This window comes from Heloderma suspectum, chromosome 2, assembly GCF_057233095.1.
Source record: "Heloderma suspectum isolate Gila_16-S chromosome 2, 16-S_ref, whole genome shotgun sequence".
In the NCBI taxonomy this organism is placed as follows: domain Eukaryota; kingdom Metazoa; phylum Chordata; class Lepidosauria; order Squamata; family Helodermatidae; genus Heloderma; species Heloderma suspectum.
The window spans coordinates 301,751,038-301,773,735 of NC_139459.1; the positions used below are offsets into that span (position 1 = coordinate 301,751,038).

Here is a 22,698-nt window from a genome sequence, read left to right on the forward strand (position 1 = left end):
CCCTGCTCAATGCAGGAAGCCTGATTGTTCTGAAGGCGCATGGTGCAGTTACCTCAGGAGAGTTAAGCCGGTCTCATCCTGGTCAGTGCTAGGTTGGAAGACTGCTTGGGAGCCCCATGTAAGCCACTCTGAGCTACCGGAAAGGGGAGTGGGATGAAAATAGAATTCCAGCACCCACATTAGTGCAATACCTTGATGCGTCCAACCAAAAGAACACTAAAAGGGTTTCTTCTCAAGGTTTCTTCTCTTCATCAGGCAAAGTATTACAAAAAGCCAGTTGGGGAGCGGGGAGAATGGGGGGGGGGAATCTGACTAAATGAAATTAATGTCTGCATGTCCCAAGAAGGCATGGAGGGAGAGGGGTCTGCAGACGGTCAAATTAGGCTCTGCAGGTCATGTGATAGCCATTCTGGCCATCACATGACCATTTTCCTTCTCCAGAATGCCTGAATCAAATGCAGCCTTCCCCAGTCTGGTGCCCTCCACATGTTTTGGATTTCAATTCCCATCATTTCCCATCTTTTGTGCAATGTTTTTTTCCTCTCCATTCTAATGGAAGCACCTTGGATCGCTCCTTTAGAGTTCTGGCTGGTTCTGCCTGAAACCCAGAGCAGATTCACCGCCTCACTGACATCAGAGCCACCAGCCTCTACGGCCTGAGGGTTAATTAGTGACAGTAAGAGCTTTAAGCTAAAAGATGCTGGTCTTTTTGGCTGCAACCCTTTTGCCTTTGGCCTCACCCACTATTGGAATGACACACACACACACACACCCATGAGCTTCTCTGAAATGGAATTTGGCTCTCGGGCTGAAAGAGGCCAACACCCCTGCTATAAGGTTTCCAAGATAACCACCAGCATTTTGAACTTAGCTTGAAAACAGCCTGGAAGCCAGCAAGGCTGGAAGCAGTCACCTGAGTACATGGGAGACCCCCATAAGTTCAAGGAGGTATGTCACATCTCACTTTGCACAGGAAACGGTGAAAAGCCCCATGCTTATTATCTAGGAAAAGAAGACGCTGAGCTCTTGCCCATCTGGAAACACCCATTTCTTATTAGGAAGCTTGTCTTCCCCCCACTCCCAGAGTTCTCTGCTGCATGGAGACTACTTGTACTTAGTGATGAAGGAAATGCACTCTGCAGCTGCTCAGAAACATTTTTGTCTGTTTCTCCTGTGTTCTAGGGTTGAGCCCTGATGTTCAAAATCAGTGGTGGGGCCATGTTCTGGTGAATCCTGGCCAGCAATGTTGCAGAACCAGGGCTTGCAGGGTCAAAGTACTGAGATTTTCCCAGCAACATATATTGTTGTCAGCTGCCCTTGTTGTAATGCCAAGCATTTGGGGGTGGCTTGGTCTTGAATGGGCAATGAAGTCCCCCTAGCTTTACAAAAGACCTGTTCCTGGTGGAGATGAAAACTGCTCCAACTGGTTTGTTGTCTTTGGGATAAACTGTTTCTCCCTGGTGCTGGGAAAAGAAGCTCCTGCAAAACCTTGAGCTGGGGGTCTTATGCTGTTTGTGGACTGGTTGTGCCCCTCTCTTTCCCTTTCTCATGCAATCTCAGGTCTCTCCAGCCAAAATCCAACATACTGACCACAACACTGCCCTTTGCCAGTTCACTATTCTGTGACTGTCAGCTGATCCGAATAGTGTGTGTGTGTGCGTGTGTGTGTGTGTGTAGATATAGATATAAATATAGATATAGATATATACATAAACACACACACATACACATGAATCAACACAGCTGCCTGCATGTTTGGACTCTCCTTGGGAGCGTGGCTACAGAAACTGTCACAATGAGTGTCTGCACTTCAAAATTTGCCACTACACCACTGACCCTGCCACAAATCATGCCCTGGAAAAAAGCTTCCAAGAATAGTGCCCTTTCCGAGCCTTTCCCATGTCATGGAGACTCATGACTGACTCCTTGTCTACAGTTCTTAGATTCCTGCACTGAGCAGGGGGTTGGACCCGATGGTCTTCTAGGCCTCTTCCAGTCCTACTATTCTATGATTCTATGACACACACACTTGGAGCCCTCAAATCTTGTCCCTGAGACAGAACAAATTGCCTTTCTCAAAGACCTCCTGATGCGGACAAGAATTCCCTGCCTTGATTCCACATGACATTTAATGGGGGCGAGGGGCAAAGAGCAAAGCACTTCTCCTGTGCTCCTCACCGGCATCCCTCAGGCCACCATCCAGGAGATTAGCTCCTGCCTGATAGCAGCGGGTGCCTCCATTTGCTCCCTTGTTTCTCTCTCCCTTTCCCTTTTCACGCCCCTCCCGGTTCTCTTTGCTCTGCTGCTGTCTTATCTCCAGAACTCCAGGGTCCTTGGTACTGGCAGCTGAGGCTTCCTCTGGAATTCTTCAGAGTTGTCCAAGAAAATAAGACCTTTTAAAGGACACACACACACACACACACACTAAAGAGGAGCCAGAGATATTCAGTCATTAAATCCTCCTGAGCTGCAAGCTTCAAATGTGAATGAGGAAAATCAAAGGGCTTGTGTCCAGGCACAGCAGTTGCAAGGGGAGAAGCAGACCATCAGACCTGAGCCATACATGGAGAGCCTGCTGTGTGGCAAGACCAGGGTCAGCGGTGGATTAATACCATTATTATTTACAGCCACATTTCTTTTCTTGAGAGACAGTTTCGAGGTAGATCTTCAGTGCCTGGGGCGACTGGGATGTTGTGGAGGCCTGGTCAGGAGCAGCCTCCCTTATTCCCCCCCACCTCGAGGATGCAAATATTGCTGAGACAATGTGCGTGAAGTGCGGGCAGCTCATGCATAGAGAGGGGAGCTGACAAGATCGCCCAGCTCTGCTCTCCCTGGAAATACAATGCCTCCCTCCATACAGGCATGATTCGTTCACAACCTGCACATCTCTGTGAAATGCAGGTGGATTTGGTGTCCCACGCTGTGCACCCTCTGCAATCCATAGCATCGCCGGTGGGGCGAGGGCCTCATGTCTCCCCGGATTAACCTCTCCGGTGACTTCAGTGGGGTCAGAATGCAGCTGCCCAGCGCGACAAGCAAAGTGCTCACCCCTGCAAGCGCGCGTCTCCCCAGCAGACAATGCCCACACTCTGCCTTGAAGTCTAGGTTGTGTCAGCGCCGCAGGAGACACCGAATGCAATTATCTGCCGTTCTGCAGGGGCTGCCAGCTCATACATAGAGAGGAGAGCTGAAGAGATCCGCCCTGCTGTGGCGGCCCTGCAAATACAATGCCTCCCTCCGCACCGTGTTAACAGCTCCTGACCCCTGGGCTTTTCCTGTCACAAGTCTATTGAGAAAGCCGGCTTAGGTGACAGAGCCCAGGGCTTAACTCTGAGCCACTTTTGTTGCCAGGCTTCACCCCTGGAACACCAGGCGCGGGATGCTAACACAACGGCTTTGCTATATTGCTTGCTAAAGAAGCACAGCCTCCCAGACCCCCGTTAGCCCCGCTTCCTGACTCCTCTTCTGTCATTTATCGTTCCATTTATTATTTGTTAAATGCTTAAAATGACCACGCTCAGTACTGCAAGTAATAGGACCCTGCCTGGAAGCTAATAACTCACTGTGATATTCTGTAGCAGCCTTCCCCAACCTGGTGCCCTCCGGCTGCTTTGGATGACAACTCCCATCAGCATGGCCAATGGTCAGAGATGGTAGGAATTGTAGTCCAAAATATCTGGAGGGCACCAATTTGGAGAAGGCTGTTCGATAGATGAATTTATTTATTTCTATCCTGCCTTTTCCTCTAAGGATCCAAAAGTGGCATACACGGTCTTCTGCATTTTATCCTCTCAACAACCCTGTGAGGTAGGTTAGGCTGAGAAGTCTGCAACTGGATCACCCAGTGAGCTTCATGATTGAGTGGGGACTTGAACCTGGGTCTCCCCGGTCCCAGTGCAACACTCACATTCATTCAGTCAGTCATTTCATTTCTATACTGCCCAATAGCCCAAGCTGTCTCAAACCACAACACCACACTGGCTCTCAGAGTGGAATCTATGCAGGGGTGCTGCTAAAGAAGGGGAGGAGGGCAGTCAACCCTGTTTTTCAAACCCCATAACATTTTTCCTCAGAAGCATTGATATCTATGGACATTTCATTTGTTCTACACACTGAGTGTATAGTAAACATTAGCCTTCCCCAACCAGGTGCCTCCCAATGTTTTGGACAAAAGCTCCCAGCATTCCTGACCATTGCCCAGACTGGCTGGGGCTACTCCATTTTGGAGAAGCTTTCACAGGCCGCATTCCAATGGTAGCCAAAGGCAGAAGAAGTGGGGCCAAAATACCGGCGTATGGTAGCCGAAAGCTCTTGCTGCCAGTAAGCCAGCCTTAGGGGAGGCATTTCAATCTTTTAGAATGGGGGGGAAAGCTCATAAAAACCAGAAAACCGCCAACTGATCAGTGGTTAAGGGAAAGAGGTCACAGCCAGCAGAAGGGGGTGTGGCCATGTGAGGAACCCATGAGATCCAAAGACGAGAAGAGCTGTAAGTTTCTTAGACAGTCCTGGGCGGGGGGGTCTTCACAACAACGGAATGAGAAGTGAGTTGGAGTATTACCCTTATTTTCATGGAATCGACTTTGGTCCTTCAGGGACACACAAAGCAAGGTAAGCCGAGTGTTCCCTACCTTCAAAATCCAGTTTTCAGGGGTCACACCGCACTTGAAAAGAACATACTTCCAGGTGGGGTGGGGTGGGGTGGGGTGGGGGGAGTAGAACTGAATGTGATCCACCCGGCAGGGGTTGCTCAATCAATGAGAAAGGCTTATTTCCTGCCCCATGTCCAGGCTTTTCCCTGCTACTACATTATTATGAATGGAGAGCAACTAATTTTTCCCCATGTGTGCAAATTTCCCTGAAGAAGCCAAAATCCCCATTTCTCCAGTGCAGCATCTGAAGGCTTCCCAGAGAGCTTCCTCCCACCTGTTTCACCGCATTCCAGCAAACTGCCACAGAGTTATTGCTCCCACCCCATTTTCCCCTATGTGTGGAAATTTTCCCCACTTTTACCTTTTGCTTCCAACCCTCCTTTCTCCCTTTCTCCTTCTTCATGCTCACAATGAGAAGCTCCCCTAAACTTGAAAGATAATTGCTGCAATAAAGCGATAAAGCGGAGAAGGGACTTTACATAACAATGGAGAAACAACTTTACATCAGAGAAACTACAGAACATCAGAGAAGTACAACATCGCAATAGCAATTTAAGAGAGCAACAGAGAAGCAAAAGAGCACTTTAGGACAGGTTACTAAAGTTAGCCTTTAACCTTTCACTTCAGGGGAGCAAGATTTATTTCTTACTCCTCAGTAAACATGCACAGAAGGGGGGGGCAAGATTAAAAGCAGGCTAGCTAAGGTGAATGAGTGTCCCCGCTACTACAGTAATGCGCTCCTGGGGATTTTCTCAATAGGGAAAACTACTTCCATTGGGGAAATAAGAGGGAATGGGTCATCCCACCCCCTTGACCACGTCACTGTCAGGTCACAGAGGCACGCCCAGGATTTAATGTGTGTGTGGGGGGAGACATGTCACACTGTGGTAAAACCACCAGGGAGCCGCTTTCTGTAAAAAAAAAGTCAAGAGTAAAAGGAGTCTCAGAAAATGTGGCTTTTCAAGAGGGAAGCAGCTGGTTGGCAGCTGATTGGTGGCGACGTCATCTGTCGCGAAGGAACTCAAACTGCTCTAACTTCACACTAAATCGCGTGTGAAGACAGCCCCCAGGTCATAAGACTTTGCTGTGTCCGTGAGTTTTATCACTGCTCTGTAATGTTGCAGAGCAGGCCATACCCTGTCCTGATATTTGCCTTAGACTTATTCAGATGGAGAGATTACATAGACTCTATGTATCTTAGAGCTTATTGGACTCCACTCTGCCTGTTTGCTAATGGAATGACATGTTCTGACTGTTGTTGGCATTGTGATTCTCCTAAAGCATCTGTTCTTCATATGCTGTGGGAGTGCAGAGACATAAAACTATGTTGGCAGGAAGCTCTTAGATGTGTTAATTTCATCTTAAGAACCGTCTCGTCAAACCCTTGAATATTGTCCTTGGGCATTTTCCAGTTCTGTGGGGCCCAACTGGGTAATGATAACTATGGGTGAGGAGAACTTTTTGGTTGCTAAAAAAAGGGCATATGCACTAGATGGGCATGCAAAAGGCACAAATCCCTTTGTTTGCTGCCTATCCACCTACCTACCTACCTACCTACCCACCTACACACCTAAAAGTAACTGACTAGGGTGGGCTGCTTATGCATCACTAAATAAGAGAAAATACACCCCACCCAAAAGGGACAAGGGCACAGATTTGCATAAAATTTGCATGTACAGATGCAAAGTTAGAAACAATTACTACAATTTACATAGAAATACATCTCCCACAGTGGCGAAGACTGTGGCAGGAGACCTGTGTTTTGCTCAGTTTGCCGTCCAAGTGCTGTTGATGGGCAGCTTCAAGGCCCCTGCTCCCCATTCTTCTGGTTCTCTATTCTTCAACCAGACTTGGACTGGATGCCCTTCAAACAGAGGACTGTCCTCCATATGGAAGGACACAAGGACACCCTATGAATGACCTGTGTTAGTGCTGTTGCTATAGCTGCTAGGAGTTAGCTACAGAAATGCTTTTAAAATACACTACTTGTTTGGGGTCTTTTGCAGTTTATCAGTTACAGTGTTGGGGTGTGCAGCGTGTTGTTGTTGTTAAGAACCTCATTTGTTTCATAATGTAATCATACAAAATCACACTTATTTTGTTAGTCATTGTTCAATCCCCGCCCCCCTTTTGTGCTTGCATTCATTTTCATTGTTGTGATGGTTTAAATCTGGTGCTTTTGTGGGGTGGGGCTGGTGGACTACAGATGACTGCAGCAGAAGAGCTGATTCTGTCAGCTGCCTCCTGGCAGCCACCATTTTGTTTTCCCAGAACACCTTGCATGTTGCATCATTCTGGGGCACTTGGGGGTGGGGGAATGGTGGCTGCCACTAGTGGCTGCTGGTACTTTCCCCTCAGAATGCCGTAGAATAACACCACGTTTAGAGCAAGGCTGTTGAACCTATATCAGCCTGAGGGCTGAATTCTCTTGGGTGTTGCATCCCAGGGGTGGGCAGGGTGAAAGGTCAGGGGGTGGGGCCAAAGGCAAAAGGGGTGCGACCAAAATATCAAAAATAGCAGTATATTTTAGCTTAAATCTCTTACTGCCAGTAACAAGGGGCTTCTTTACACCAGGGCTTTATCCCCCAGCTTTACCAGGGCTTCGGTTTCCAGATTCTTTGTGGGATTAAGATCAGCTCCTTTACACGGGTAAACATGGGCTGTTCTTCGAGGGGGTTCTTTCTCTGCAAATTCTATATGTTTCATTATACATCCACTAGATGGCACTATGGTACAGCACAGTTTCAGAAGTTTGCACAGCCATTAAAGTGCTTCATTGTGCTTCTAGAGAAAATGCCACACTTTCCCCAATCTTAAAGAAGCTGTGATATTGGTCACAAAGGACAGGAGAGGCTCTGGAGGTTTATGATGTCATGTAAAGGACCCGCAAACTTCTGTGAGTGACCAATCATGGGCACACGATAAAAGCCTGGTGTAGAGAAGCCCTAAGGCTTAGGAGAGGCATTTCAACCTTTTAGAACAGAGGGAAAAACATGCAGATGCTAGGAAACCACCAAATGGTCATGGACGGGGTGTGTGTGAATGGGAAGCATTTGGTGATGTGGGGAGGGGGCATGGCCCTCTGGGGAAGCCCAGGGGGTCAGATTTGGACCCCAGGTGATCTGGATTTGGCCCATGGGCCTGAAGTTCAACATCCCTGATCTAGAGCATTCTGGGAAAATAAAATGGCAGCTACCAGGTTGCACCACCAAAATCAGCGGTGTCACTGCTACAAGAGAAAAATGTGCCCCTCAGCACCACCTCGAGATGGATGATGACTGGTATGAATGGGATATAGAAAATGGTATCCATTTGTTACTCATTACATTCATTTTGGAATGCATGAAAATTGAACCAAATGGGTCCAATTTTTCATTTGTTCCAAAACAAATACATACCTCTATCATTATTAGTGTCCTGACTTATCATGTTTGTGTCCTGGCCTTCCTACAGGGAGTTCAGGTTGACATTTATCCTGATTTCATCCCTTCAGTGTATGTTATGATCATCTAGTGAGATTCATTGCTTAGACCAGCCTTCCCCAACCTGGTGCCCTCCCGATTTTTGGACTTCAACCCCCATCAGCCCCAGCCAGCATGGCCAGTGGTCAGGAATCCTGGGAGTTGTAATCCAAAACATCTGGAGGGCACAAGGTTGGTGAAGGCTGGCTTCGATTAACCTTCCCCTATCTGGTGCCCCCCAGATGTGTTGGAATTCAACTTCCATCATCCACAGCCAGCATGGCCAAGGAGAGTTGTGGTCCGGCACAACTGGAGGGCACCAGTTTGGGGAAGATTGGCTTAGATCGCATTTGTGCTTGTGTGATGATACATATTTTGCTTTGTAAGCCACTTCTAAGCTGCCTTGGGCATGCTTGTCATAGAAAGGTGGGGTAAAAAATGCTAATATAAAATAAATAAACAGATAAATGGCTCAACAGAAATTTGAACACAAGTACACACACACACACACACACACCCCTGGGCCTTTGAAGTTTGCTGTGAATTTTGTCCCCAGCATGTACCTGAAGAGGGCCAAGCATGGGGCACTGTGTATATAACATGGGAAGCAGCTGTCAGTGTGGGGCTGGGTGGTCCCATTGGTAAGGGTTGGGGCAGCCTCATTTTCATGGTTCTAAACTCTGGCCTTCATCCATTATGAAGGATGAAGTGGCTGGGTGGCCAGCCAGATGGGCGATTAATAAATTTGATAATAAATAAATAAATAATAATAAATTATGTCTGTATTGCAGACTTCTCCAGCTTGGCACCCTCCAGGTGTTTTGGACTACAACTCCCATTAACCCTAGCCAGCATAGCTAATGGGCATGGGGTGTGGGTGATGGGAGTTGTATTCCAAAACATCTAGAGGGCACCAGGTTGGGAAAGGTCACTGTATTGCAATTACCCTCCACTGTCCTATGAACCTAAACAAACTTCCTTTCTCTCCAATTCCTACAACACTTCCTAGAGGGGGGAAAGAGCAAAACACTACAGATTAGATATTTCCCCACCATCACAACACCCCCACACCCCAGATTGTTGTAACAGAACTGTAAGCACCCAAATTACATCTTTCATGTCACATTATCATTCATGTCATTTGCCTGTCATATCATTTATACCATATTTTCATTATGCATTTTATTTCAAAACTTTGTCAGCTGCCCTGGAAACATTTATTTATTTTTTATCCCACCTTTCAGGGCACACTGCCCTCACAAGGCAGCTTACAATATTTCAAAATAAATAAATAAACACAGAAGTTACAATTAAACGGGGGGGGGAGAGAGAGAGAGAGAGAGAGAGAGAGCATTAACAGCAGACTGGAATAAATGTCCTCGGGGCTGGGTTTTTGTGTTTTTTTAAGCCAGCAGTCTAAAAGAGGGCAGAGGGTATTTCCAAGTAGCACTCTAAAAGAGCAGAGGGTATTTCCAAGTAGCGCCAGAAAGAGTGAAGCGGCTGGGCCAAAGCCGAAAGGACACTCAGCTGTGGATGTGTCTGGTGGTGAAAAGAAAATCCGATGCTGTAAAGAACAATATTGTTTAGGAACCTGGAATGTTAGATCAATTAATCAAGGTAAGCTGGAGGTGGTCAAACATGAGATGGCAAGATTGAACATCGACATCTTGGGAATCAGCGAACTCAAATGGACAGGCATAGGCGAATTTAATTCAGGTGACCATCATATCTACTACTGTGGGCACGAATCCCTTAGAAGAAATGGAGTAGCACTCATAGTCAACAAAAGGGTGGGAAAAGCAGTACTGGGGTACAATCTTAAAAATGATAGAATGATCTCAGTACGAATCCAAGGCAAACCATTCAACATCACAGTAATTCAAGTCTATGCCCCAACCACTGATGCCGAAGAAGCTGAGGTTGATCGGTTCTATGAAGACCTCCAACACCTTCTAGAACTAACACCAAAACAAGATGTCCTCTTCATTATAGGGGACTGGAATGCTAAAGTAGGAAGTCAAGAAATCACCGAGATAACAGGCAGGCATGGCCTTGGTGTACAAAATGAAGCAGGACAAAAGCTAATAGAGTTTTGCCAGGAGAACACGCTGATCATAGTAAACACTCTTTTCCAACAGCACAAGAGACGACTCTACACATGGACATCACCAGATGGTCAATATCGAAATCAGATTGATTATGTCCTTTGCAGCCAAAGATGGAGAAGCTCCATACAGTCAGTCAAAACAAGACCGGGAGTTGACTGTGGCTCAGATCATGAGCTGCTTCTTGCAAAATTTCGGCTTAAATTGAGGAACGTAGGGAAAATCACTAAACCATTCAGGTATGACCTAAATCATATCCCTTATGAATATACAGTGGAGGTGAGGAATAGATTTCAGGGATTAGACCTGATAGACAGAGTGCCTGAGGAACTATGGACGGAGGTCCGTAACATTGTTCAGGAGGCAGCAACGAAATCCATCCCAAAGAAAAAGAAATGCAAGAAAGCCAAGTGGCTGTCTGATGAGGCTTTACAAGTAGCTGAGGAAAGAAGGGAAGTGAAAAGCAAGGGAGAAAGGGGAAGATCTATCCAACTGAATGCAGAGTTCAGAGAATATCAAGGAGAGACAAGAAGGCCTTCTTAAATGAACAGTGCAAGGAAATCGAGGAAAACAACAGAATGGGAAAGACTAGAGTTCTCTTCAAGAAAATTGGAGATCTCAAGGGAACGTTTTGTGCAAAGACGGGCATGATAAAGGACAAAGAAGGCAGGGACCTCACAGAAGCAGATGAGATTAAGAAGAGGTGGAAAGAATACATAGAAGAACTATACAGGAAAGATCTTAATGTCCTTGATAGCCATGATAGTAATGTCCTTGATAGCCATGATAGTGCGGTCACTGAACTTGAACCGGACATCCAAGAGAGTGAAGTCAAGTGGGCCTTAGGAAGCATTAGTAACAACAAAGCTAGCAGAGATGACAGCTATTTAAAATCCTAAAAGATGATGCTGTTAAAGTGCTGCATTCAATATGCCAACTAATTTGGAACTCTCAGCAATGGCCGCAAGACTGGAAAAGGTCAGTTTACATTCCAATACCAAAGAAGGGCAACGCCAAGGAGTGTTCAAACTACTGCACAATTGCGCTCATTTCACATGCCAGCAAGGTGATGCTCAAAATCCTACAAGCTAGGCTTCAGCAGTATGCGAACCGAGAACTACCGGAAGTACAAGCTGGGTTTCGAAGAGGCAGAGGAACTAGAGATCAAATCGCCAACATTCGCTGCATCATGGAGAAAGCAAGAGAATTCCAGAAAAACGTCTATTTCTGCTTCATTGACTACGCTAAAGCCTTTGATTGTGTGGATCACAACAAACTATGGCAAATTCTGAAAGAGATGGGAGTACCAGACCACCTTACCTGTCTCCTGAGAAACCTGTACGAGGGTCAAGAAGCAACAGTAAGAACCAGACATGGAACAACCGATTGGTTCAAAATTGGGAAAGGAGTACGACAAGGCTGCATATTGTCGCCCTGCTTATATAACTTATATGCAGAGTACATCATGAGAAATGCCGGGTTGGATGAATCAGCGGTCGGAATTAAGATTGCTGGGAGAATTATCAACAACCTCTGATATGCAGACAATACCACCCTAATGGCAGAAAGTGAAGAGGATCTAAAGAGCCTCTTGTTGAGGGTGAAAGAGGAGAGTGCAAAAGCTGGTTTGAAACTCAACATTAAAAAAACTAAGATAATGGCATCTGGTTCTATCACTTCCTGGCATATAGAAGGGGAAGAAATGGAAGCAGTGACAGATTTTACTTTCTTGGGCTCCAAGATCACCGCAGACAGTGACTGTAGCCATGAAATTAAAAGACGCTTGCTCCTTGGGAGGAAAGCTATGGCAAACCTAGACAGCATAGTAAGAAGCAGAGACATCACCTTGCCAACAAAGGTCCGTCTAATCAAAGCTATGGTTTTCCCAGTAGTAATGTATGGCTGTGAGAGCTGGACTATAAGGAAGGCTGAGCGCCGAAGAATCGATGCTTTCGAACTGTGGTGCTGGAGAAGACTCTTATGAGTCCCCTGGACTGCAAGGAGGTCAAATCAGTCAATCCTAAAGGAAATCAACCCTGAGTGCTCATTGGAAGGACAGATACTGAAACTGAAGCTCAACTATTTTGGCCACCTAATGCGAAGAGAAAACTCTCTGGAAAAGATCCTGATGCTGGGAAAGACTGAAGGCAAAAGGAGAAGGGGATGGCAGAGGATGAGATGGCTAGATAGCATCACCGATGCAATGAATATGAACCTGAGCACACTCCGGGAGAGTGAGCAGGACAGAAAGGCCTGGCGTGCTATGGTCCATGGGGTCACGAAGAGTTGGACACGACTGAACGACTGAACAACAACAACAACAAGCCAGCAGTGATAAGGCCATACGTATCTCCCTGGGAAAGGGAGTTCCAAAGGCATGGAGTCACCACTGAGAAAACCCTGCTTGAACATACTTGAAGGGTGGGGTAGAAATGCCTAAAACAAAATAAATGGACTCAAACTAAACATTTGGCAAACTTCGTTATGCACATGCACAAAGTGTCTGCATGCACAAAGTGGAGCATCTCACTGTTTCTTTGCCCCCCCCCCTCAATAGCTCTTTAGGCTGCACACTAGATGCTGTTGCAGACTCTTCCCTGAGTTTGGATAGCAGCTTGTCTGGCCGCATGGGGAGTTCCTGTTGGAAGGAGGAAACGGGAAGCTACAGGAAATGTGACTACAGAGTTGACCATGCAGACCTTTAGACTGAGGCATCGGGTATGTTGGATGTCTCATCTGCTATTTCGAAGTGCAGAATTCCAGAACACCCTCCCTCCAGTGCTCACTTGAAAAGCCCTCCGTGATAAATTAACAGAGCTTGTCGCCTCTTAACAGTGCTGGAACTGCAACAAACGGAGAGCTTCCAGCCACTCCACTCCATTCCCCCCACCTCCTGTTTTTCCATGTCCTCCCCAGCAGCCAGTCAGCATTCTGTGACTACTGAGCATGCTCAGTCCATATTAGGTAGTTTGGGGTTCCCCTTCCTTTCCCCCCAATGAGCTGGATCCAAATGTAAGCGTGTGCAACAGTGCTGGCAGAAGTGGACTTCCCTACCCCTTCTTTCTCAGGGCAGCCCCTCCAGCCCCCTGAAGATGCTATACAGAAACTCGGGAGAGCCTTCTGGATGGGGGTGAGCTATGGTGTGTGTGTGGGGAGGGGGATCCCAAAAAATCAGGCAGAGGGACCTTCACAAGCGGAGCTCTTCTTCTTGTGGAAGGTCCACTTCCTTTCACAGAAGGCAGATCCTGGATCCAACTCCTGGTTATTCTATATGCATCTGCAAACGCTGGGGTTCCCCTAACCCTGGTGAAACCTCCTGCTTCTGCATGGATAGTGCCATTTGGACTACCTAAGGACCAGCACTTGGGGAACTGAGTTCACTATTAGTATATAGGATTGCTGAAGGCGCAAAATCCTGCTAATGCCGTAGCTGTGCCGGCTGAATATCCAGAGGCACTTTGCTAGAGCTGAGAGGAGTGCGCGCTATTATAAATAGCCACTGCTGCATCTTTCATTTTTCAGCTGCAGGGAAAAAAATATGAAATGTGTATAAATAAAAGCACAAAGAGAGCAAAGACATATGGGCTGGAGCGTAATGACTTGACTTCTTATCCTTCAGAAACTCTTTTCCAGGAGGGGACCATTCCATCACAGTCATGCCATCCTGGGGCTTTTCCCCCCTCACCACTACTGCTCTCAGGGAGTGATAGTGACATGGAGAAGGCTAGGAGAGGGGGAACTGAGGAGGAAAGAGCTGTGTTCTTTCTGAGCTCCATAATGCAGCCTTGTATGTAGTCACCCAAGAGGAAGAAACAGGAAGCCACTTTAGACCAAATCAGACCAATGGACCATCTATACCAGGGATATAGAACCTCAGGCCCAGGGGCCAAATCCAGCACTCCAGGGTTACCCAGAAGGACACTCCCCCTTCTGCTGGCCCTACCCCCTTTCCCTCAACCATCAATTGGTGGTTTCCCAGTTTCAGTCTAGTCCCTCTCCCCCTCATTTCAAAAGGCTTGCAATGTCTCTCCTAAGGTTTAGGCCAGATCTACAACTTGTGTCATATCATTACGATCCTGTCATGGTGACACTATATCCCTCTCGCGCATTTATACCTTGTAGGACACACAATTACATTTGTTGCGGTATATTGGATAATGTGGAATAAAAAGCAGGAAATAACACTATGGCTGAAGCTACACATAGCAGTTTTACCGTTATCATGCTGCAGTGGTTACTATTGGTGCACATGACGGCAATGGGTACCAGTAGCTATCACTGCAGTATGATAATGGTAAAACTGCTATGTGAAGATTCAGCCTACAAAAGCAGTATACCGGATGTGTAATGTGCCCCAACAGTTATCAGTGCACTTCAATACTGCTATAAAGCAATAGTGTAGATCTAGCCCTAGTTACTGACAGTAAGAGTTTTAAGCTAAAGTGAGTTGGTATTTAGGGCCCGCCCCTTTTGCCTTCAGCCCCGCCCACCACTGGAATGCAGCCCCCGAGAGCATCTCCAAAATGGAATTCCGCCCTTGGGCTGAAAAAGGATTTTGCACCTCTGATCCACACTGAGTGGCAAAAGCTCTGCAGGGTGGCCACTTCCACGTCACCATAAAAGCGGGCAAAGGAGGACGCAGATTTGCATGAAATTTCTATATGCTAATTTATATGCATAGATGCAAATTTAGAAATAATTACTAGCATTGAAATAGAAATACAGTACATCTCACCACAGTGGGGATGACTGTGACCAGGTGAGTTGTGTGCTTGCTCAGTCAACAAGTGGATCGATGACTTCCAGGCTCCTGCTCTCTTATGGTTCTTTATCTTTAAGCTGGACTTAGACTGGGCATCCCTTCAAATAGAGGATGCTTTCTAACCGAGGACTGTCCTCTGTAAAGTAGGACACATGGCCACCCTATGCCATAGTTTGAACCTGGGACCTTTGGCATGCAAAGCATGTACTCTACCACTGAGCCACGGCCCCTTTCCAAGGTCACGGATTCCTAGAGAGGATGCCTAAAGTCTGCCTTACTATGAAGCATCATGAAGCAGGCCCTTCAGCCAACAAGTTCTGGGGGTGGGGTACCACCTTCCTCCCCAAACCTCAATTTCTGTGTGTGATTTTAAAGTGATGAAAAGAGGTTCTCATCTTGACTTTTTGCTTCCCGTATGGAAGTGTTGAAGATGGTGTCATTCACAAGCTGTGGTGTTTAAAACCATTTCAGACAAACAAACACACCAACAAACCAGGATTTTTTAAATGGCATTTTGTCAATCAACTTCTTATTATAATATTAGATTTCCTGCATTTGTTTTTTTTTAAGCCTCTTTAAATGCAGTCTAAACTGGTACAATGTATGTCAAAACTACTTGTTACATTGTATTGAACCAGTTAATATTAAGAAACTTATAACCATGTTAATGATTGACAGTACAGAATAGGGAGTGTTGGGTTCAAGTTATGTTAAAGCAGTTGATGTGGAGAAGAAGGGTGGGATCTTCTGAATGTGGTGCAGGAGAGCTAAGGGTGCAATCCTTTGCACGTTTATACAGAAAAAGTCCTGTAACGCCCAGCATCCCCCAGCCAAACCTGATGAACGATTTGCTTTTTTGATTGCTCCGAAATATAAGCAATAGCTGGCTTTTGAACTGAGTTATGCTTAGATAAATGTACAAATATAGGAAAGCTTTTGATGTTTCATTTTCATTAATTTCATTTATTACATTCTAATGTAATAAATTACATTATTTATTTGGCCCAGTTTTGGCCCAGTGGCCAAATTTTTCTTGTTGTTCTGGGACACAGCGTTAAAGTCCGGCCTTCATGTGACTGCTTCAGCCTGTGGCAAGATAATCACCATATGAAATTAATGGTGATGTTTTCCATGCTTCTCCTCACGCATGTGCTTGAATTTGTGGCTCTGGTGCAGCCTGTGCCTCACCCTCACCCCCACCCCATGAAGAGGAGGCCGGCTTGCGAGCAATCCCGAGGCAAGCAAAGGGAAGGGAGAGCCTTGGTGTGTGCAAGACAAAGTGACAAACAACGTAGGAGTTAATAAGTCAGAAGACAGAGTGTTCCACTGGATGGTGAATGGCAAGGCTCCTTATGGTTATTGTAAAACATTTCTACAGTGCTGTAAATTTCCTCAACCCCTTGCTGAGAATCAATAAAATACATCCCTGCCCTGAAGAGCGTACAGAAAGATGTCTTACAAGGCATATCACTCAGAAGGTGATGGGCTTCTAGAAAGGATGGGATTTTTTTGCAGAATTTTCTTTAGGCCACAGAACAGCAAGCAGTACGGGCCCAGTTTTCTTCTCCATTCCCAGCCTCAGGAATTTGGTTCAGGCAGTCTGAAAGCAGAAATTAATAGCAATGGCTTGTGAATTGTTTCCTTCCCCGTTCCCCAGTGCCTGGTCTTACGCTACATCTTCCACTCCAATGCACTCTGCCTATATGGATGGGAATCACTCAGATGTTGTATCCAGCATTAGTGTAACATAAGTCCCATTCATTTCAGTGGGTCTACTCTAAGTAAGACTAACATTGGACACAATCCCAGATCTCCTCCCTTCCATGATTAGGATTCTCTGTCTGTCCCATGCACTTAGATACTTCAGCGTAGAGGCTTAGATTGTAACTTCCCATGAATCTGCTCACAGGATGCTGCACTGGCAGAGGGGATGGTGGAGAGAGATGATTTTCACCAGTTCTCCTATCTCCCTGCAGCTACCTATGCCCTCTGAAAATGTGCTACAGAGGGTTTGGGGACTGGAGGTTGCAGGGGGAATTCATGAAAATTGCTTCCCCCTTCTGCTAGTGATTCTCAGAGGAGAGTAACAGTGTTACAGACACTTGTTAGAGGTCTTGATTGTCAGCTGACTAAGATAGAATCATAAAACAGTAGGGTTGGAAGGGGCCTATAAGACCATCTCGACCAACCCCCTGCTCAATGCAGGAATCCCAGTCAAAGCATCCCTGACAGGTGGCTGTCCAACCTCCTCTTGAATGCCCCCAGTGTGGGAGAGCCCACCACCTCTCTAGGTAATTGGTTCCACTGTCATATTGCTCTAACAGTCAGGAAGTTTTTCCTGATGTTCAGCCAGAATCTGGCTTCCTGTAACTTGAGCCCATGATTCCATGTCCTGCACTCTGGGATGATGGAGAAGAGATCCTGGCCTTCCTCTCTGTGACAACCTGTCAAGGACTTGAAGAGTGCTATCATATCTCCCCTCAGTCTTCTCTTCTCAAGGCTAAACATGGCCAGTTCTTTCAGTCTCTCTTCATAGGGCTTTGTTTCCAGTCCCCTGATCATCTTTGTTGCCCTCCTCTGTACCCTCTCCAGTTTGTCCGCATCCTTCTTAATGTGTGGTGCCCAGAACTGGACACAGTACTCAAGATGAGGCCTAACCAGCTTAACTTAATCTCAGTTAAGGCTTTTTGTTTCTGGAAAAAGACTTTCTGACTGATACATTAATTATCCCTTCTTCTAGATTTTCTAGATTGATGCACAGATACAGTTCAGATAATCAGAAAGCCAGTTATTTGGATCTTTTTTACTCTGTCTCCATATAGGAATGCTTTTACAGAATTAAGATTAACGTTATGCCCTCTGCTTTTTTAGAAAGACTTTATATGGAATTACCTTTGGAACAATGTTCTTTCGTGTTTGTAAAATTGACTGAGGGTATTGTCCATTATGATGTCCTAGTGCCCTCTTTAGAAGGATCCACATGAAAAATATTTGTCTGAGCTTAGGTTCAGGAAGAATTTTGTTACACCTAGTGAATGTGTACGTTTTTTGTTGTTTGACAATGAAGATTATATTACCTTACGTGTTTCCTTTCTTGAGCTGGCGGCCCAGAAGTGGAGAGCTAAAATTGTTGCTCAGCTCTGAATGTCCCTTCTGTTTTCATCATAGCTAAACAATAAAATTACTACTGCTGCTACCCTTCCGCCAGTGGGACCCTCTATTGGATTGGAGCCCCTTCCATTCACAGAAGGTTAACTCAGGATCCAAGCCATAGAAATGCGGTTCACTCATTCAGTGCATCCAGCGTACAAATAGACTAAGTTATTAGTGTGATCCTCTTCCCATTTAAGGCCTCAGTCTTCAAATAGCAGCTTCGGGGGGGGGGGAGGCGGGGGGTGTTTTTCAGTAGGAAAACAATAGGAAAACAACACAGGAGGAAAGGGTTAATCCTCTCTTCCACTGCACCATGGTCTTGATGAGCATCCCCCCAGCTGCTTTTGGTTAAAAAACAAAAAGATGTGGGGAATCCTAAGCAGAGGGTTCAAAAATGTGTTTAAAGCGACATGCAGTTTCACCTCTGTGGTGCATGACATTCATAGAAGGATGCTAGCTTAGCCCAGTATGGCACAAACTCATGACTTCTCTTCAACCTGGTATTAGGGCTTATTCAAACCATTACTTCTGAGGTAAAATCTGCAGTGAAACACACACACACACACACACACACACACACTACCATGTCAGAGGAAACCCTTCAAACCAAGAACTTCCTCTAATACAGTTGCTTTGGAGTTTTTCATGTAGGAGATGTTTCAAAACAAATAAATACCTCCACCCCACTTCTGATAATGAGGTTGTAAAGCTATGCTGGCTGGGGATGAATGGGAGTTGTAGTCTATCCCATCTGGAGGTAGGTTCCCCTTCAAGCTAAAGAAGGTTGACGTAAGGACTTTGCCACATGAAAACAACAACAACCCCACAGTAGTATGATTCTGAGTTGCATCCAATGGATTGTATCTAATGTTAGTCTGACTTAAGTCCCATTCATTTCAATGGGCCTACTCTGAATAGGACTAAATTGGATACAACCCACTGCCTTTACTATGGGTATTGACCAGGGAATACCAGCCCTACCTGGTCAAAGTGAACAATTGTGGGGACTAGGCTCATCCATGTGTGAATTACCGGTGCTGAGTCCCAGTATACATTTTAGGAAATGCTTATTCTGTTTTGAGATTTCGTAATTAAAAAGTGGCAGCCTCGTCTTTTCCAGAGGCATTTTGCTCCTTGAGGTTCTACTATTCAAGGACCTTGAAGAATACTAGTTCCCACATATTCCTGATCCCTCCCTTTTTTACGTTGCCCAGCTTGTTGTCTCCAACCAGCACCATAGCTCCCCGATTATTTGACCAGAAGTCAGTTTGCATAACCAATTTCAGCCCACTTTGATGTGGCAAATTCAACCAGAAGCAGATCTCTCTTCCCAGTGAGCTGGTCTCCAAATCATTGTTCACTCACAACCTTCAAAAGATTCCCAAAATAGGTGGGAGTATGATGTGGTGGCTTGTGACTTGGAGTCACATTGAAACCATCATATGATTGCAACTTCCTGACAGATAGCTGTGTTTGTCTGTTGCAGCACCTTCAAGGCTCGTCGTTGTTTTTTTGGCTTTCATTCATCTGGTGAAGTGGACTGTAGCCTGCAAAAGCCTAGGCCCTATTTGTGACATGATTGGTTCACCGTATCAAAAATAACCTGAAAGTTTGAATTTGTCCCCTTAGATGTATTATGGGAGAAAAACAGTTTAGTTTTCTTGATTTCTGGAGGCTTGCTCTGACCCAGTTTGAGAACAGAGGGGCCAGGTGTCCTACTTTACAGAGGACAGGCCCCTGTTTGCAGGGCGGTCAGAGGACAGTCCTCTATTTGATAGTGTCATCTATTTGAAGGGCTGCCCAGTCCAAAGCCTGTCTAAGGATAAGAACCATAAGAAGGGAGGGAGCACAGGGGCCTTAAAGTTGCACATCAACTGTGAGTGCCTCGACACCAGCTAAATGAGCAGGTGCAACAGTCTCCTGGTCATGGCCTTCCCCACTATGGTCAGTATACTGTATTTCTATTTAAGTGATAATACTTTCCCCGCTAAATTTACATCAAGTGTTACGTGAATCTTTGCTCTCTTTTGTCCTCTTTCTCGGTGATGCCAATTGGCCTCCCTGTTTGAGAGCCCCCGTTCTAACACCTTCCCCATCCCTTTTGCAGATGGGATCCACAGTGTGACCGCCCAGTGCGTCCTGCGTGTCATTGTAATCACTGAGGACATGTTAGCTAACAGCATCACTGTGCGTCTGGAGAACATGTGGCAGGAGCGCTTCCTCTCACCCCTTCTGGCCAACTTTCTTGAAGGAGTGGCCACTGTGCTGGCCACGCCAAAGGAGGACGTCTTCATCTTCAACATCCAGGACGATACGGATGTCGGAGGCCAGGTGCTGAATGTCAGTTTCTCAGCCATGGCACCCCGTAGCAGCCACCTCTTCAGTTCAGAAGAGCTTCAGGAGCAGCTGTACATGAAGCGCATGACCCTGACCTCAGTCTCCATGCTGGAAGTGCTGCCCTTTGACGACAACGTCTGCCTTCGCGAGCCCTGCCAGAACTACATGACGTGCATCTCGGTGCTCAAGTTCGACAGCTCGGCCCCCTTCATTGCCTCACTCTCCACCCTCTTCCGGCCCATCCACCCCATCACGGGCTTGCGCTGCCGCTGCCCCCAGGGCTTCACTGGTGACTACTGTGAAATGGAGATCAACCTCTGCTACTCCAACCCCTGTCACAATGGCGGAATCTGCACCCGCAAGGAGGGGGGCTACACCTGCATCTGCCGCCAACACTTCGCAGGTAAGGGGGGATGGTTCGCTGTGGTCTGAGATCTAGCTGTCAGGAGCACCCTAGCTGCCTCTTACAGTCCCCTCCAATAGCCAACTCAAGACACAGATGAAAGGGATTCTTTCCAAGGCTTTATTCCTTTTACAACTTAATAACTCTTTCAGATGCTAATCACCAGCGACTAAGCCAGGAACTGCACTGGGGTAGCTAGCAGAGTAGCCTAAGCTCCAGGTAAGGCAGTTGGTCCCTGTTTGAAGGAGGAGGGCAGGAAGATTCTGAACTTATGGGCTATGGAGAGGTCCTCCCTCTTACCCTTGGGTCCTCGAGACGCGACCGTTGTTTTAGCGCCAAGCGGGCAGAGCGCCACCTCTCGGCGCCCTCCATCTGGCGCCATTCCCTGCGTCTGCGCCAAGCATCCAGCAAGGCCCCATCCCCCGCTGTCTCACTGCCAGGGTCACTATCTCTCTCAGGAATGCAGGCAGGAGGAATCTCTCCCGGCCGCTGTGCCTGTGAGAGATGAGCGAGCTCCTCTCCCACGGGTTGTTGCTCTTCCTCAGAATCAGAACTGCTCTGGGGCTCTATGGGCTCAGTTTCCACCCTGACACTAGCTGTTTTTCCAGTGAAATGAATTTCCAGTCTCAGATGCTTCTGTGTGCACACTGAAGACCAAGGAGAGCAGCCTTCCCCAACTTTGTGTCCTCCAGATGGGTTGGACTGTGACTCCCAGAATCCTTAGCCAACTGGCTGGGGATACTGGGATTCATAGTCCAACCCATTTGGAGGGCACCACTTTGGAGAAGCTTGAGATAGAGTCTGTGCCAAAAGAATCCAGCTGCTGCAGTCGAGGACATTCAAAAGTGATTCATTTGTGCAATTTTTGTTTCTGGTTTTGTTGATTAAGATTCTTTTTCATTTTTTTAAAATTAGTATTTAAGATAAACATTACACATAAGCACATATGCCAGACAGAAAGACACTTGAGGCACAAACTGTGTTACAGGACCCAAAATTGCAACGAACTGTGACCAAAAGAAAAATGCGCCCTCAGTCATACTCTGTTACAGCATATTGGTTTATTCCAATATAGAACTTTGATTATTTGGCAGGTTAAAAGGACAGCAAATAAAATAAACAAATTATTGGTCTCCAAATCTGATTAACCAACTGAAGCCCATACCCATGGCAGCCTCGAGATGGGCGGCTCCCAGCATTACTAAATCATTGCTCTTCTTCTGTATGCTATAAGTGGAAGTGCAATTGACTTTCCACACTATTGGAGATCATAGAATCATAGAATCATAGAATAGTAGGGTTGGAAGGGGCCTACAAGGCCATCGAGTCCAACCCCCTGCTCAATGCAGGAATCCAAGTCAGAGCATCCCTGACAAATGGCTGTCCAGCCTCGTCTTGAAGGCCTCCAGTGTGGGAGAGCCCACCACCTCCCCAGGTAATTGGTTCCATTGCCGTATTGCTCTGACACTCAGGAAGTTTTTCCTGATGTTCAGTCGGAATCTGGCTTCCTGTAACTTGAGCCCATTATTCCGTGTCCTGCACTCTGGGATGATCAAGAAGAGATCCTGGCCTTCTTCTCTGTGACAACCTTTCAAGTACTTGAAGAGCGCTATCATATCTCCCCTCAGTCTTCTCTTCTCAAGGCTAAACATGCCCAGTTCTTTCAGTCTCTCTTCATAGGGCTTTGTTTCCAGTCCCCTGATCATATTTGTTGCCCTCCTTTGAACCCTCTCCAGCTTGTCTGCATCCTTCTTAAAGTGTGGTGCCCAGAACTGGACACAGTACTCCAGATGAGGCCTAACCAGTGCTGAGTAGAGGGGAACTAGTA

At 46.5% G+C, this 22,698-nt stretch overlaps 1 protein-coding gene across 1 annotated transcript in view; it reads left to right on the forward strand.

Annotated features, from left to right (window-relative positions):
• Positions 1 to 22,698, forward strand: part of CELSR3 (cadherin EGF LAG seven-pass G-type receptor 3) — a 187,732-nt gene that overhangs the window by 21,142 nt on the left and 143,892 nt on the right. Inside the window, 1 exon segment of the mRNA XM_084829828.1 lies at positions 20,238 to 20,870. Within this exon segment, the coding sequence (XP_084685954.1) occupies positions 20,238 to 20,870 (633 nt within the window).